The sequence below is a fragment of the Jaculus jaculus genome, unplaced genomic scaffold (assembly GCF_020740685.1).
Source record: "Jaculus jaculus isolate mJacJac1 unplaced genomic scaffold, mJacJac1.mat.Y.cur u25, whole genome shotgun sequence".
NCBI classification, from domain to species: Eukaryota; Metazoa; Chordata; class Mammalia; order Rodentia; family Dipodidae; genus Jaculus; species Jaculus jaculus.
The window spans coordinates 2,459,870-2,478,389 of NW_025423515.1; the positions used below are offsets into that span (position 1 = coordinate 2,459,870).

Genomic DNA, 18,520 nt, shown 5'->3' on the forward strand with positions numbered 1-18,520 from the left:
CTTTGAACTTGAGGCAAATGTAGGAAAGATTGCTCAACATTTTTCTTTCAAGGTAGGGTCTTGTAGCCCAGGCTGATCGGGCATTAACTATGTAGTCTCAGGGTGGCCTCGAACTCAGATCAGTCCTCCTACCTCTACCTCCCAAGTTCTGGGATTGAAGGCATGTACCACCATTCCCAGCTGTCCAACACTTTTTTATAGACAAGGAAATTCTTCAAAGGACTCCAATGGCTGAAGTAATAATAGCAAAATGGGAATGTATAATGCTTAAAATAATCTGATCTGAAAGAAAACAGCACAGTAAACTGGCATTTTCATAAGAGACAATATGTGTCACCCATTCACTTGGAAAATAATGAATTTGAGAACATATAAATAATATTTAGAAGTTGAGCTAAAACCTTCCCACTTGAGATATGTTGATTTGGATAACTTAGGTATTTTCCCAAGAGTGATGCATATTGATCACCTTCTTTATCTACTTTCAGATTTAATTAACTTCATACTCATTCCCATAGAAGCTGCATTCTCATTGTAAACTCTATGGGTTTCATTCTACCTCAATTCTTTGTCATAGTTGTGGATTCTTTTGATAAGGATATATATTTCCATATATATATTGTTTATTCAGACATTAGGAAACGTGGAGTTGTGGGATATTACAGACATGAAACTGCCATGGAGTAGTGCGTGGAGCACACAGTAAATGCTGTGATGCTGATGGGAGTGAGGTATGTGCGGATCCTCTCCTCCTTTGCAACAATGGGGGAAATAATGCTGCACTTTTATGCATGAGCTATGATGGAAAGGAAAAATTTCTCAACTTTTCACTACACATCTGGTTTTAGACATGCTGAAGAAATCCATTTACATGCTTTCAGGTGTTTTTCATCCAAATGGCTTGCTGACATGAGTCTGGGACCAAAAGTGCTCATATTATCTCAGGGGCATTCATGCCTGGATATGCATGACCTCATAGCACCTGAAACCAGAAATAATCCTCACAACATGTTTTTCAACATGTGTTTTTGACCATGATGTAGACCTCAGGTGCAATGCCCCATGGCTGTGTTCTGTACTTCTCAAGGGAGGTGACACAGGCTGGGAAGAAGGACATTAGGGATATAAATATTCCCCCTAGCCAGCAGTAGTAGTAAAGATAGATACACGCACAAGCATACACGTGTGATTTGTGTATCTACTGGATGTTGAACATTGCATCTGAGCTCAGACTGCGAGCTTTGAGAAATGGGGAAGCTGACCAGTCTAATGCTTGCCATATTTCTTGTGATGCTTTCTGCACTCTTCTGCAGTTTGACAGAAACAAGCTGCTTTTGGAGAATAAAGAAAAACACAGACAATGATGGAGATATGTGGAAGGATTGTAATTTTGAAATTGTGATATCATGGAAGCCTAGGAGAGAAAAAGATTTAAGAAGAAAGCTTTCCTGGTAAGTGTCAACTTTGGTTCTTAATTTTCTCTTTCAAAGTCATGAATAAAGTGTAAGAAGTCTGCATATGGGTAACAACAACACTTGGAGGATCCCTTGCTCTTTTATTCCTAAGTATGCCACTTATAAATGAGCCAAAAATTATTTTGCTTTTACAAAGCAGTATTTTCCCACAATCAAGTGAATATGAGTTTTTATACTCCAATGTATATATCTAGGATTTTTGGGCATAGTGCTTTCTTCCTTGCCCAATATTAAATCCTCCTTATCCTGACAATAAACTCCACTGGCATTTGGTCAATATTAAGTGGCTGAGAAAAAGTGTCCCTTCCAGTATCTGCTCATCTTTCATCCATAAGTATGTAACTCCTAAGGTCTTCCAAAGGGGACCAGTTTTATGTGTTTGTCGAACCGTGGACAGTCTTTTCACTTAGACACTCATCTCTCAAATTCTTGTGTAAGAGATTCCATGATATTTCCTTATAAAATGTTATATTTGATGAATATTTTATGTCACCAGACTTAATGTCTCATGTCTATTATCCTAGCATTTGGGAGAAAGATGTAAGATCACCTTGAGTTCAAACCCTGGTTGACATTCAGGGAGTTCCAGATCAGTCTGAGCTATTGTGAAACCATGTTTTCTAAATATCTAAATAAAAAATCAGTAAATTTTAAATATATTTTCCAAAAAAAGGTGGACTCCTCTGGGATATAGTTCAGTGGCTGAAGCTGCTGACTTGCAAGGCCTTCTGGCAGAGGTTCAATTCCACAGCATCCATGTAAAGCCACATGCAAAAGGAGTCACATTATCTTGACTTGTTTGTAATGACAGAGGATCTATCATGCCATAAATGTTCACAATAAACAAATAGATAAGAAAACAAATTAAATATTTTAAAAAGTTGTTTCTTTACTTTACTACATGTACTGTCCATATATGCATTAATTAAATTTTATGAGTATTTTTTGAGGTAGGATCTTGCTTTAGCTCAGGATGGCCTTAAGTTCACTCTGTACTTTCAGGGTGGTCTTGAATTCACGATGATTTTCTTAACTGTGCCTTCCACGTGCTGTGATTTAAAGTGTGTGCCAACATGCCCAGCTTATGTAAATTTTTTGCACCTTCCACATTTGAAGACAACCATTTCTTGTACTTTTGTGTGTGGCTCACTTACTTACCACAGGAAAAGCTATGGGTATCTTACAAATTATGGGATATTCTTCTTAATGACTGAAGAATAAATTTTGTCCACACATCATGTTTTTAATACATTCATTAGATAAATGCTAAGGTATGTTTTATAACCTGTTATTGTGAACAATAAAACAATGAAAACTATAAATGCAAGCATTTTTGTTTTATTTTGTAATTAGCCCTAGTGTATTTTACAAAATGTTATAAACTTCTTATATCTCCTAACAACACTTTCTTTAAGTTTATACCCAGGATTGATAGAGCTGGATCTTAGAAGGGAACAACAGTGTTGTTAACAATAAGTACAGGAAATTCCATTCCTAACCAAATATAATAGGACTTCATTTTCTTACACACCCTTATTAAGTACATTGAATAATGCTTCTGTTAAGATTTTTCATTACTATTATCCCTATTTCTTGGGCTATAAGTCATATATATTTAGCTATTCTCTTTGCTATTTTCTGGACCATTATCCTCCACAACATCAATGATGACCAGAAATGTTTTTCATTTGCATTCTGTATTCTTGGTGTGCAACCATTTATTAAAGTAATCTAACTTGACCCTTCTCATTTAATATGACAAAACACCACATCTTGGACTCATAATCAGGAAATGTTTCTGCGATATGCTATTTTCTCTATGACTGTCTATTGGATTGAGAGTCTATTTTGAAATTTTTATTTGGGGAGAGAGTTACTATTCCATTTTCATTCTTATTTGAGTGGTTACCCAGTTTTCACAGCATCATTTAGAAGAAAAGCTGTCTTGTCTTCCAAGTGAATTTTCGCATATGACTAAATATTTGAAATTTTGAATTTGGCCATTCATTGTACTCCTTGTCTTACTATGTCAGAGGATTAGCCTGCTCAAGTTTGTTTCATTGAAGCTGAAAATTATGTATTATTATACTTCATGAATTTTAAAGTAAAAATAAGAATTCCTCTAATCTGAAGTCTTGTAAAATGACTTATGAATGATTATACTCCTTTAAGTATACATTTTAGGTTGCCATAGTTTAACATTTTGATCCTGATGTATTTCATATTTTACATTTTTAGAATATTACCTTATAGTAGACACATAATATTCATGTATTTTTGGATTAATTTTATCTTTGTGTTGCCAAGGCCTTTTCCTAAATCTATACTTCTAGCACCTAAAATGCATGAACAACATCCTCAAGGACTGCTGTAAAAGCAGAACTTTGGGACTCCAATTCAAGTCATTCTAATTTATATGGGTTCAGGAAGAGCCAAAAGAATCACAACCTGCCTGGTGGTATCAATGGTGTTGTGATTCTTCCTGACTCATGCTCATCAATGGTTTCCAAAATCACTCCTTTGTTCCCCATAGGTACATTAGAATCTGTACTCCAGAGCATACTTTACTGTACTAGGAACATTGCCATATCAGCTATTTTCCACTGCCCATGAAATGCCCACAAAAGAATAAAGTAATTCTCCCTTGATCAAGCATATTTAATATCAGTATACAAAAGAATGATGCTATGGGAAATGAATAAGTATCACATAACTGAACTAATAGAATTTGAATGAAAATTCTTTGATTTCCTACAGATAAAATCCTGGAAGGGCACAGTGATTGTGCCCAAGTTGGCAGGTCAAATGGGAAACACCACCAGGGAAGATGCTGAATAACTCTGTGCACATATAATCATTCTTTATTGTGTAGGGTATAATAGTGTGTCATTAATTTGTAAGTATTTTATTTACCATTTAAGAGAGAGACAGAGGAAGACGCAGAAAGAAAGAGAGAATGGGCTCATCAGGAAATCCAGCCACGGCAAATGAACTCCAGACACATGTGCCACCTTGTGCATTTGGCTTACATGGGTTCTGGGGAATCGAACTGGGATCCTTAGACTTCACAGGCAAATGCCATAGCCACTAAGAAATTTCCCCAGACCATTCATCATTAATTTTGACAGATAGAAAAAAAGTAAACTTAAATCAAAAAAAAAAAAAAAAGATTAGTAGCCAGAAGCAAATTGCCACAAACTGATCTTGGGGCTTAGGAAAAATATTCTCAATTTTGCAAAAAAGAATGATTATTGGGTATTGGGGATAAGCAAGAAATTCTTTAATACTTATTTACTTTCTTCTGTATTTGACATTTTGACACATGTATAAAAATATTTTCATATTATTCTCACTAATTACCCAATAACACATTCTTCTTGCCCATTTTTCTTTTTTCTTTACAAAATTAGACAAATTAGGGTTGCTTATACGATTATTTAGTGAAAGGTTATGTACCTTGTGTTAGGAAATTTGTCAGTGGCTACATCACCTATTAACATGATTCCCAGATATCATTAGCAGCCATTTCAAACGTTTAGTTCCATTTTTCTTGGTACTCTATCAGCAACCAGAAGTTGTAATTGCCAATATAAAGTGATTACTGTATGCTCAGAGTCAAACAGGACATCAAAACTAGACCCTTGGGCTGGAGAGATGGCTTAGCGGTTAAGCGCTTGTCTGTGAGGCCTAAGGACCCCGGTTCGACGTTAGCCAGATGTACAAAGAGGCGCATGCGTCTGGAGTTCATTTGCAGAGGCTGGAAGCCCTGGCGCGCCCATTCCCTCTCTCTCCCTCTATCTGTCTTTCTCTCTGTGTCTGTTGCTCTCAAATAAATAAAAAACATTAAAAAACAAAAACTTGACCCCTTTAGGTTGAGGGAACTTTGCAGAAGGTGGGATAAGGTCTTACAAAGAAAAACAATATCTCAATTAAGGCTGCACATAGTCTATAAGTTAAAATGTGAAAGGCACAGCTTATCAAAGTTTACTAACTATAGAAGCAATCTTTCTTTTGTTGGTGATAGCAAAAGAAGATAATTGTGAATAGGAAAATAATAGAATTAGGCCTATTTGATCTAGAAATCAATTGTTTAAAATTCTGAGTGAAAATACAAAATTAGTGAGACAATTCCTCATAGATATTATGATAGTGCTCCCAGTGAAATGTGGAATTGGAAACTCCAAAATGAATTCTTTTGAACATAACCTGTTATAATTATTAGATATTAAAATTTCATAAAAAGACAACATCAGTGATTATTAAGAAATATTTTAATCATAAAGTCAAAATATATCTACAGAAGAATTCTAATGATCTACAAAACTATCTGTCTATCTATGATTAGAGAAGACTTAAAAATGAGGCAATAATAGAGGAAATCAAAATTTTACATTTACAGAGATATCAAAAAGTTTAAGGGACCATGAAATTTTCACATGTGAAATATGCCAAATCCTGAGTTTTCTCTGCTTACTTACTAAGCACTAAGGTTAGTAATGTAAACTAGCTGTAAGTTAAGCAGGTATAATAGTAAACTAGTAAGGTAAACTAGCAGTCTAGTAGTGATACAAATTTAAGAAAACATGCAACATAAATGCAGAGGACAATGCCAGAAGAATTGTATTCATAATCACCATCAACACAATAGATCTACATTGATAAACAATGTTTGGGGGTTGCATAACCCATCCATCCTCTAGTGTAACACAAACCTCAGCTCCCACATGTTATCTTTCTGCCCTTGTTACCTGCACTTGGATCTCACACGTGAATGTAAGCACAGTCTCCTAGTCACTACACCACTTTCTCCTGCCTATGTAATCTATGGCCAGCATCTCACATGGGGCTCTGCATAATCACATACACTAGTTTGGGTAGTTAACCAGTCTCCATGTCCTTCCTTCCACCCACACTGCCAATTGGCAGATTCCAGTGAGAGTCTGGGAGCAAGTTCCCATCTTCATGTCCTTCTGCCTACCTGTCCTATCACTTCTGCGATGACAAATGTGAGCCCAGGTGCAGAGCCAGTCCATGTGCCCTTCCTACTGCTGGTGCCACCTGCTGCTCAGAATCTGCACATTAATGGACACTCTGCCCCTTGCCTCTTAAAATCACTACTAAATTACAAAAATAACTCTGAGTATTTGTGGTGTTAATTCTCCAAGCAGACCCATCACTGAAATAGATTTAAATACTCCCAGCATGGCTCAGGAAATTTTGAGGAAAGGGGTGGAAAGATTGTTAGATCCACAAGTTGGGACATTGTACACAGAGGTATTCCCCCCACCCCATAATACATGGCCCACAATTCCCATGGTGTTAACTTTCATCCCCAGAGAGGAAGGCCTCTTCAGTAAAGGGGCAAGGAGGAGGGAAAGGATGGTACCAATAAGTGTTGTTTACCTACAAAATATGTCCATATCTAATAAAAATGTCTCCAAGTAGAAGATTGGATCAGAAAAGAGAAAAATTTCCTAATCTCAACAAAAATATATCTTGCCATTAAATAGATGCTTTTTTTTTTTTGAGGGAACAGGTGGAAAATATTTTCTATGACATTGCATTTGATTGCCAACTTGACAAGAGTGATATTCTGGATTAGGTCAACCCTGGGCAGTATTCCTGTGAGATGATGTTGACTATGCAATTGAGGTTGGAATATCTAACTTAACAGTGCGCAGCACCATTCCAGAGCATAGATTCTGTAATGTGCAAAAGGGAGAAAGCTGGCTGCTAATGCAAACCCTTCACTAAGCACTGCTGCCTGCTTGTTGGCTAAAAAAAAAAAAAAAAAAAAAAAAAACGGGTCCCAGTTGTCATGCCTTATCTGTCAATAATCTCCTTATAAGTTTTGACTGTTATTTAAGATTACCAGAAGTGTAGTCTGAAATGAATACTTCCTCTTTAAACTGATTTTAATTATATATATATATATATATATATATATATGTATATATATATATATATATATAGAGAGAGAGAGAGAGAGAGAGAGAGAGAAGCAGCAGAAGCAGAGAGAGAAAACTGCCCTGCCAGGACCTGAGGCACTGCAATCAAACTCCAGATGCGTGTGTCCCCTAGTGCACATTTGCAAACGTGTGCAAGCCTCACCTTTGTGTTTCTGGCTTACATAAGATCTAGAGATTCAAGCATGGCTCTTAGGCTTTGCAGGCAAATGCCTTAACTGCTAAGCCATCTCTCCACCCCTAACGTTATTTTTGTCAGCTATTTTGTCCCAGCAAAGAGGATTTATATAATACAGGAAGCAAATGGAATTGCAGAAACAATGGTCAACTCTTCTAATTGCTGATCAAATAGATTTCACGCCATAATGAGAGGAGATACCATAATTTCAAAGACAGTATAAGAGCCAAATTTTGCCATAAGTGGATAGGACTGACTGAATATTCAGCATTAATCAGAGCATGACCTTAGTCGATGCAGTATGATATGTAAAACATTGCCATAGAGTAGGGATTTATAGTGGGATTTCTGCATAAATATGGGGACCTGATTTCAAGTCCACAGCCCTCAGATACAATTTTGGCATGTTGATGTGCATCTATAATTCCAACACTAGATGAGGTTGATAGAGTCCTGGAGCTTGCTTGCTTCCTAGTCTCACCAAATTGGTGAGTGTCCAGTCATCAGACTAATGATGCTTAACATAATGGAGGAAAACAACTCACATTGACTTATGGGCATACTCAAACAAGCATCTGGCCTCTTCCTCACATTCTCACATATAATATTGTCTCTCCCAAACATGAAGATGTATATTACCCACATATACACTCCAAAAATTAGATCACAAATTAGATCACTGGTTCTTTTATTGTGCGTTTCCTACAATTATGAGTTTCAGGATAAAGATATAGGCAGATTTACTGTGTGGCACAGGTCTATTTTCAAGATCCTCAAGCTGGAAACAGGAAACAAACTCTTTAGATATATTTGAAAGATATTTAATTAATTTACTTATGTGTGAGAGAGAGAGGGAAGGAGGAAGAAGCAGATAGAAAGAGAGAATGAGCACACCCGGGCCTCCAGCCACTGCAAACAAGTCCAGACACATGAGCCTCCTTGTGCATCTGGCTTACATGGGTTCTGGGGAGTAGAACCTGGGTCGTTAGACTTCACTGGCAAATGCCTTAACTGCTGAACCATGTCCCCAGCCCTCTTTAGATATTTTTAAAACATAAATGCATTTAAGAATGGTCTGCCATTACACAATTAAGAAAGAATTCTCAGTTGGTCTTTATGTGATGCGGTTTCATATCCTCACATCAAAGTGAATGATTACATGAGAATTTCAGGAAAAAAACATCATTTATCACAGGTATCGCATGTCCAATCTATCTGTTTCAAAGTTATCCTGTTTGGAAACTCATTCATAATAATCACTGTGTTTCTTTTCAGTTTGCCAGTCAAAAAATATCAATATATTCTGACACTGATTTTTGCCACTGAGGAGATCAACAGAAATTCCAATCTTTTACCCAACATGTCTGTGGGATTTGAATTCCTTGAGTCCAAGTGTGATGATTCACTTAAACTTCTCCCTTATCTAAGTAAGATAGCAAAAATACGTTACTGGATTCCTAATTACAGGTGTAGACAACATTCATGTTATGTACGTCTTACTGGACCAACATGGGCAGCAAGTATCAAATTTGGGACATTTCTGAAGCTCTTTGAATTTGCACAGGTGAAACTTTTGTTATATACAGTATAAATCCTGACCCCTCCCCCTTACTACCATTCTCATGTGCTTAGTGGTATTTCAAGTAGGGGACATGAGTTATGCATGTATTGTCAAATGCATTTCAAAGAGCTAATGACCAGTGATTTTGTGGGGTATCAACACTTCATTTTTAAGATTTGATTGGAGGAAGTGGGGAAACATACAAACAGATTTCCTACAACACTCACATTGCTAAGTAATTTTCCAGAACCTTATGGACAGTGACATATGAGTAATAATTGGGTAACAAACATCCTTCCCACCATTCTCCCTATGTGGTGATTAGCACAATTCAGATCATGGATTGAGTTTGTTTCCAATTCCCTTCCTCATATTGATTTCTATGTTCTGTGTCCTTTAGATTCACTATGGCCCATTTCATCCTATTCTGAGTGACCATTATCAGTATCCTCATCTGTATCAGATTGCCCCCAAGGACACAAGACTGGCTTATGCCATAGTCTCCTTACTGCTTCATTTCAACTGGACCTGGGTAGGGCTTATCATCTCTGATGATGACCAAGGTATTCAATTTCTCTCAGATTTGAGAGAAAAGATGCAAGGAAGTGAAGTCTGTTTAGCCTTTGTGAATGAGATACCATTAAACATGGAGTTATACAATACAAGGGCTGAGATATATTATAACCAAATTGTGACGTCATTGGCAAATGTTGTGATGATTTATGGTGAAATGAATTCCACAGTAGAAGTGAGCTTCAGAAGATGGGCCTATTTAGGCATCCAGAGGATCTGGGTCACCACTTCACAGTGGGATGTTGTCACCAAACATACAAGCAGAGACGTTAGTTTTGACTCATTTCATGGGACTTTCATTTTTTCTAACCACCATCAGGAGATTCCCAATTTCAAAAAAAATATTCAGACAATGAACACTTCAAAATATCCAATAGACCTTTCTCTGATGAAGTCAGAATGGATGTACTTTAATTGTTCAAATATTGAATCTAAATGTAGAACACAGAATAAGTCTTCACCCAACACCTCTTTAGAGTGGTATGCAGGTCAAGGATTTGACATGGCCATGAATGATGAGACTTATAATCTATACAATGCTGTGTATGCTTTGGCATATGCCCACCATAATTTCTTTTTTCAACACGTAGATATTCAGGCAACAAAACCTCAACACCTAGTTGACTGCCCAAAGGTATGTATTGTCATCAGTGTTCCCTTCTAAGTTGTTGCACACATTTTGAAACCCTGGTGCTGTGGAGTACTTTTCTCAATTATGAATATTTCTATATTGTTTCATTTCCTACTAAGTGAATCTAGATATGAGATTATTAATTACTTTTGGGGGGAAAATACCTGACATAAGAAATTGAGTAAAGAATGCTTTCATTCTAGTTCACATTTCAAGGGTAGAGGCCATCATGATGGTGACAATATGGAAGCAGGAGCATAAAAAAACAACAAAAATTACTGTGTCCATGGCAATACATGGTCTGTAAGCAGAAAGTGATGTTATATATATCTTTCTGTGATAATAGACCCTTGGCCTATGGAATATTGCCATATGTGTTCATTGTGAGTTGTCCCAGTTAAAGTACCTAACATAGAAATTCCTTAGAGATATGTCCAGAAATTTGTGTCCACGGCAATTCTTATTTAAGTCAAGTTGATACACGTGATAAATCACCACTGTGTGAATATATTGAAAAAGAGGACAGTGAAATTAATGATCTCAGTTTTGAGTGAACTATGTTTATTGTGACAGATGGTCCTGATACCATTCCAAATGTTTTGTTTTGATATGTAATCCCAGATATTTATCATGAAGTGCTTGAATATCTATCTTACTTTTCCCATGCCAAAGTATCCTGATCAGTTTGATTGATAGTACATATAAGTTGTTAAAGTAATTCTGACTCACTGTAAGTACTGAAAGTTACTTGATTTTCATAAATATAATGGGTTTAGAATCTTACATTGCCTCCTACTCATAACTGATGGCTGACTCCACAATACACAGCGCATATTCCCCAACTAGGAGTGTCCCTGCTAGGGGTGGGGGTCAGGAAGGACGCTGACAATGGTACCAACCTGACTGTATTCACTGAGTACAAAAGTAATTTAAAAACCTTATATCACTAGCTTTATATAATATTTAGTAATCATTTTAGCAGTTTCTCCAAAAAGAAATTTATAAAAATATAGTAATTAATTTATTTGTAGAATTTCATTTATTTCACACTACTGGGAACTTGCAATAAAGTTTCCTGCTGAAGGATGAACAGAAAAAAAGCAAGGTCTAACCCACAACATATATCATGTTTATATGTGTGTACAAACTTAATTTCAATATACGTCTCTTTTAGCTTTACAGCTCCCTGAAGACCTTGCAATTTTTGAACCCTGTTGGAGACCTAGTGACTGTTAATGAGAAAACAAAATTTGATGCAGAGTATGATATTCTCCACATTTGGAATTTTCCACAAGGTCTTGGAATAAAGGTGAAAATAGGACAATTTTCTCCACATCTGCCCCTTGGTCAGCAATTGTATTTGTTTGATGAGACACAAGAGTGGGCAACAGGGAGCAGGCAGGTATGTTGTACTCACTGTAATGCTTTACCATAGACGTAAGATGCAAACATCATGTGGGGCCATGTGTGCCCTTCAGTGTTTGGTCAAGTGCAACATGTTTTATAGGATCCTTTTTCCAGTGTCCTAGAGTTTCTTTCTGTCTTATGAAAAATATTTGGAAACAACAAAATATTTTATCAAACTCTCCATACGTAAGACAACTTTCAGTGTACTAAATGGAGTGTGGTCCTTAAATTATATTGTATGTTGTCAGGCACTGCCAGGCACAGACTGAAGCCTTCAAGAGAGGGGCCTGAGCTGCCAGGCACTGCTAAGGACCCTAGGGCTACAGGGCTACAGAAGGCCACTCCCTCCCCAACCCCTGCACACCTGAATTTAGGTGGCATTACCCATAACCCTGTGACCATTGGACAGGTGCCTAGGAAACTCCTAATCAGCTGGTAGCCTTCACACAGTCCTGAGACCATATTTCACCTGATCCACCACTTCCTCCCCACCCCCACATCCTCCAACACCCCCCACCATTGCCTACATGCTGGAAAGATAGTTCCTAGGCATAGGCTAGCAACATTTAAAACCACCAGTCCCCTTAGGGTCCTCCCCCCACCGTCAGATGCTTATAAACCCATTTCCCTGACAATAAACAGAGAAAGCTGTTCATGCCAAAATTCCTCCAGTAAGTCTTTTACTTTTGCGTGCTCACCCACCCTGGCCCTGAGCTCTTTCAGGGAACCATGGCCAGGCCCCAGAGGACACAGGAACCCACAGTCTGTGTGGAAAATAAGTTCATTAATAATGCATTGTTTTAGTATATATTTGTCAATGGAGTAAAAAAAATCCTAACTGTTAAAAATACATTTCTGTGGGGCTTGGTTTCCACCCCCCCCAGATCCCCTCCTCTGTGTGCAGTGAGAATTGCAGGCCTGGATCCAGGAAGTTCAGACAGGAGGGAAAGGCAGCCTGCTGTTTTGATTGTTCTCCTTGCCCTGAAAATGAAATTTCTAACAAAACAGGTAAGTTGATGTTTCAGGTAGAAATTCTCCAGTTATTCTGGGGACTGGTTTCTGCCTGGATGGGACCTGAAGAGACAGATAATATAATTACGTTTAAAACATGATAAATACTTCTGACCACAAAAATAGCACTCACTTTCCTCCACAAACCTCATTTTTATTACCTAGATCCACTGTAGTGGTTAATTCCCCCACAATAAAAAATAAGCTCTTTGAAATGTAATAATCCAGGAATATGTTATCCCTTTCAAGGATTATGACACCTGATATTTTCTTCACATACATATAATCTGCTTTGAGTCTACATACATTGAAGATTACAAGAAGGAATCTTTCACATACTTATTTTCCCATTACCCAGTAGGTTACTGACAGAAAAGAAATGCCCATAGATGTCATTATTTTAGCTTTAGAAATATGTAATTTTCCAATACTGTGAGTGTTAGAATAGCATCTAGTGAGTACATACAAAATAATTGAGAAAGAGAAGTTAATTTAAGACAACAGACAATAGCATATCCCAAACATTAAAATCCTGTTTCAGGAAACCTAACCATTCTAGAGTTGTACCTAAATGCTGTAAGAAATATGAGAAAAGGGATTTAAATAATAATGTAGATATTAATACCTCCATATTTTCATCTTAGAGTCTGCTACGTGTCCTCATACCTAGAGGATGTTTCCAGTGTCCCAGAAATCAAAGTGTGTGGGAGTGGTGGAGTGTCGATAGATGAAGTAAAAAATAAAAAAAAGAAATACGACTGACATTTTTTTTTTGACGTGTACCCACTGGGATAACATCATAAAAGAATTAAAATAATAAAATATAGAATAACTATGACATGCCGACACAATTACTGCAATTGTGTGAACAGAAATTTAGAAAACATGATTAAGAAAAGTAACATTAGAGGTATAAATGGAAAAATCTACTTTGATTGAAATATTCAGTATGAGATACTGTATAATTAATGAGATGGTCTTTATTAACTGGGAATCATGGCTATAGAGCAAGCTACCTTAATTGTTGCCAGTAGGAACAAGGAATACAAACAGGACTGACCTCTAAAACGTGTGTTTGCAGTATACTTTGACTAAGAAGGAAATACTGCCACTATCCTGAGGATGCTTTGCTTTGTCTGCCAGATATGGATCAATGTGTGAAGTGCCCAATCAACCAGTACGCCAACAAAGAGCAAACTCACTGTCTCCAAAAAACTGTGACATTTCTGTCTTATGAAGACCCCTTGGGGATGGCTCTGGCTTGCTTGGCCCTGTGCTTCTCTGCACTCACTGCTCTTGTTCTTGGGGTTTTTGTGAAGCACCAAGACACACCGATTGTGAAGGCCAATAATCGCACAAACAGCTACATCCTGCTCATCTCCCTCGAGTTTTGTTTTCTCTGTTCATTGCTCTTCATAGGACATCCCAACACCGCCAAGTGCATCCTGCAGCAGGTCACCTTTGCAGTTCTGTTCACTGTGGCTGTGTCCACTGTCTTGGCCAAAACAATTACTGTGGTTCTGGCCTTCAAGGTCACTGCTCCAGGAAGAAAGATGAGGGGATTGCTGGTATCAGGAGCACCTAACTTCATCATTCCCATCTGTACCTTGATCCAACTAGTTCTCTGTGGACTCTGGCTGGGAACATCCCCTCCCTTTGTGGACACTGATGCACACTCAGAACATGGTCACATCATCATTGTGTGCAACAAAGGCTCAGTCACTGCCTTCTACTGTGTCCTGGGATACCTCGGATCTCTGGCTGTAGGGAGCTTCACTGTGGCTTTCCTGGCCAGAAACCTGCCTGACACATTCAATGAAGCCAAGTTCCTGACCTTCAGCATGCTGGTGTTCTGCAGTGTGTGGCTCACCTTCCTCCCTGTCTACCATAGCACCAAGGGGAAGGCCATGGTGATGGTGGAGGTCTTCTCTATCTTAGTCTCCAGTGCAGGGTTGCTAGGTTGCATCTTTTTTCACAAGTGCTACATCATTATATTAAGACCAAGTAGAAACTCTCTTCAGAGGACTAAGAAAACAACATATGGTTCATCCAATTGATTTTTAAATTTTAACTCACATGTATTGGTTTGATATATATCTCAAAGAAACTCTTACACTATAGTAGCCAATAAATACTAAAAAATGGTAAGATGTTTGTTTATGTGTACAAATCTTATTTGTTCTCTAACAGTATTACCAGCGTTTTTGCACAGACTTCAGGCCAGTTTCCATTACCCAGCACCTACTGAAAGCCAGTTTCACAAAGTGGCATATGCCTTTGTAGTTAGGTAGCAACACCAAGAATAATCATTTTCTCCCATCTTACTCAGATTAGTAAATAAAAACATTTAGAAAAAGAAAAAAAAACCTGCTAATGTACCATGCATTGTGCTCCTATCAGTCTTGATCATGTGGAATGTATCTGATCCATTCTTCCAGTTTTTCAATGTAAATCTGTTGTAGAATATTGCTGAACAGAGCAAATGTCTTTGGGCCTGACTAAAAATGTTGCAGTCGAGTGCTCAGACTATTCAGATATACAGTGAGGGTATAAGTAAGAGATAGAAGTATATTACCCTTTGGAAGAAGTCAAGTCTGTACATTAACCTTGTTTCAATATACATTAAGGTTATGGAAGTGTGTGGAATAGCCTTAAAAACTTGAGGATGTATAATTAAAGCTAAGATTGTGCAGACCATCGAAGGTCCATGCCCATTATGTAAGAGAAAAAAAGTGATGCCATTGGAAAGTACTACATTTGAAAATTAATTTGTTGTTACAATGATATTATTTAACACATTTGTAGTTTAGTGGATTGCAGATCATGAAAACTTTAGTATTTATAAAACCTTTCATTAAATGACTCTTGGTGTCCTTATTTGAAAGTTTATAAACATAGGAATCAATTACTAGTGTATCATTGTAAGTGGTGTAACTTTTGCTATCAGTTGCTAAACAGATGTCATTTGTCTGTCAAGGATTCAACTATATGAGACTGGTTTCTGAATGTTCTAGTGTTAAAGAAGTGTGATCAAGACTAGGTCCCTAGTACATCTGCATTGCTTAACCCTTTCCTTTTTTAAAACTGTGTTTTATTTTATTTATAGGAGAGAGAGAGAGAGGCAAATAGATGATGATGATGATGATGATGAGAGAGAGGGAGAGAATGGGTGCACCAGGGCCTCCAGCTGCTGCAAATGAATCCCAGATGCATGTGCCACCTTGTGGATCTGGCTTACATGGGTCCTGGGGAGTAGAACCTGGGCCCTTTGGCTTTGTAGTCAAGGGCCTTAAAGGCTAATCCACCTCTCCAGCCTCTGCTTGCCCCATTTTGATGTTAGACTGCTTACATCCATTCTTTTCTGTCCTTAAACGTGCTCCACCCTATTGTGATGACATTCATGGTGAGACATCACATCCAACGTACTACGCCAAACCTTTGAAACTACACTCCAATATTTTCATTTGAAATTCTTATCTTAGTACACAAAGTAATGTAAAATAAAACTCAAATGTGAGGGAAGAGATTTATTCTTGCACAGGAGCAGAGAGTTCAGCCCATGGGACCTTTAAACAGAATAGCAATTGTTTAAATCACAGTCATTTGTTGTGCTGAAGAAGAGAAAATACAGAGTGCCTGTAGAACTTCCATGACCGTCAAAGTGCTGTTCATTGTCCATATGGAAGACAGCCAGGTGTGAGGAATAATCCAAGTGGAAGAGAAAAGCCATGGCATTAGTGTTAGCTTTCCGTTAAAACTAAGACGATGATTTACTATGTTATCTTCTCCCCACCTCCCACCCCTGCCGGAACTTTCTTCTTTGACTTACCTGACGGAATGTATCAGCATGTTATTCTCATGAAACATGACCTGATATCAAGCCTGAATGTCTTCCTGGACAATACAGTTTTGAATGTCACATTTAGAGTGGAGTAAATAATAGTTGACAAGGGACTAGATCATTAGCAGTCCTTTTTTTTATTTTATATTTTGGTATTTTCAAGTATGTTGTTCCTCTAGCCAGGCTGAGCTGGAATTCACTATGAATTCTAAGCATGGTCTCCAACTCATAGCAATCCTCCTACTTCGGCCTCCCAAGTGCTGGGATTGAAGGTGAGCACCTCCACCCTGACCATAGAGTACTTTTATTTTTGGTTGTTTTTAGATTGTGTGACACCCAGAGGTGATCGCATTATGCAAAAATTATATAAAATATTCAAACATTTGTCCATTGCTGATTTCTAGACCTGTGTATAGATTTGTGGTTGTCTACTTCTCTTTTATGAGTAAGATTAGGGACTAAGCAGCTTTATGCTCACAGGGTCTCTTAGGCTGCTGTGACACACCACTGCTATATTGTGAAAATAGCCATAAGTGATACATAGTGGATGGATGTGACACTTTTTGAACTTTTTGATTGGGTTATCCCATTATAGAATGACTTTAACTATACTGAATTCTGAAGCACATCAAAATTCTGATTTCCTCGAAGCCTATATGACTCAGATCTATTAGGCTTTTACTACCTCATGAGAGTCAAACATCACATAGCACTTAGGAAAGACACATACCATCGCTGTTGTGAGGTCGCTGATGAATTGTTTTTTCTTAAGTCTCCTACTGTTGTATTTACCTTCTCAATGCTGAGACAAACACCCAAGCAAAAGCAGCTTATATCATGAAAGGGGTTATTTTAGCCTTACAGGTTCCTGGAGAAACGTGATCATAGCAGAGAAAGCTGGATAACTTCAACACACATGAGAGAGAGAGAGATCACTAGAGTTCAAGGTGTCTCAGAGAATACATCAGGGCTGCAGAGCACTTCCAGCTCTGTTTCCATTGACTCATCTTCTTCCACAGGGCTCTTTCTGCCAGAAACTTAGTAGGAATCTTAAAGGTGTTCAAAAATGCCTGAAATTATGGAGACAATAATTAAAGCACCACAGTTATCCACACTAATGAAGTGGGTCTCAAACACAGCTCTTATCCACTTTTGTCAGTGATTCCTGTCCTTCCTCTGTTATCTTATGCAGACCTCAGTTGGAAATAACCAAGTGTCACTGATGGCTTGTATGAGCTCATCCAATGGGGTCTCTTATCTCCCACATTACACATGCTTGTGAAGCCTTTGTCTCATGAGGGATCCATAGGTAAAGTGCTCTGATTCTCCACTTCCATGATACTAATAATGGCCCAAAGCCTCATGATCTGAGTGGTGAAAGGCTCCTTTATTTCTTGTTTAACAGTATTTCAGTTCCACAATTCAGTAGTGCAATAAACCTGACCAACATAGTTTTATATATTTGCCATTTAAGCCTTATATATTCATGCTGAAACATGTTTTTGCCTTCCTTTGTAATAAATGTCAAAACTTATAGGTTCTTTTCATTACTCCTGCCTTGCTCTGTGTCTTCTCATTGTCTCCTTCCTCCAATTTGTTCTTTCATTGTGTCATACCAGCTGTAGGAACTGGCAATATCTTACCTTTTTCTAATTTCCTTGACAAACCAGGAGACAGTAAAGAGGATATCACAGGCATGAATTTTGGGGCTGTAACTCAATACCATATGAGTATGCCATTCAAAACAAAAAGATATATTGCCATGAACAACTGATAAACATGTTATTCAGCCCCAATTCCCTTTTTTAACTTTTAAAAGAGATCCCCTATAAAAGACTGTTTTGTTTTTTTAATAGCTTACAACTTTCATTGTTTCT

At 37.7% G+C, this 18,520-nt stretch overlaps 1 protein-coding gene across 1 annotated transcript; it reads left to right on the forward strand.

The window, feature by feature from the left end:
• The first annotated feature begins 1,248 nt into the window (after nt 1–1,248).
• LOC123457500 (vomeronasal type-2 receptor 116-like) lies at nt 1,249–14,859 on the forward strand. Its single transcript, XM_045141382.1, has 8 exons — nt 1,249–1,451; nt 2,000–2,015; nt 7,012–7,043; nt 8,889–9,183; nt 9,581–10,387; nt 11,559–11,786; nt 12,676–12,799; nt 13,946–14,859. The coding sequence occupies exons 1-8, from the start codon at nt 1,249–1,251 to the stop codon at nt 14,857–14,859; spliced, it is 2,619 nt and encodes an 872-aa protein (XP_044997317.1).
• The last annotated feature ends 3,661 nt before the right edge of the window (nt 14,860–18,520 follow it).

Bases quoted from the DNA above. Each gene is read 5' to 3' on its own strand.
- LOC123457500 (XM_045141382.1), top strand. From the start codon at position 1,249: ATGGGGAAGCTGACCAGTCTAATGCTTGCCATATTTCTTGTGATGCTT. The intron at 10,388-11,558 runs GTATGTATTGTC...CGTCTCTTTTAG, and splicing joins ACCTAGTTGACTGCCCAAAG to CTTTACAGCTCCCTGAAGAC. The intron at 12,800-13,945 runs GTAAGTTGATGT...TTTGTCTGCCAG, and splicing joins TGAAATTTCTAACAAAACAG to ATATGGATCAATGTGTGAAG.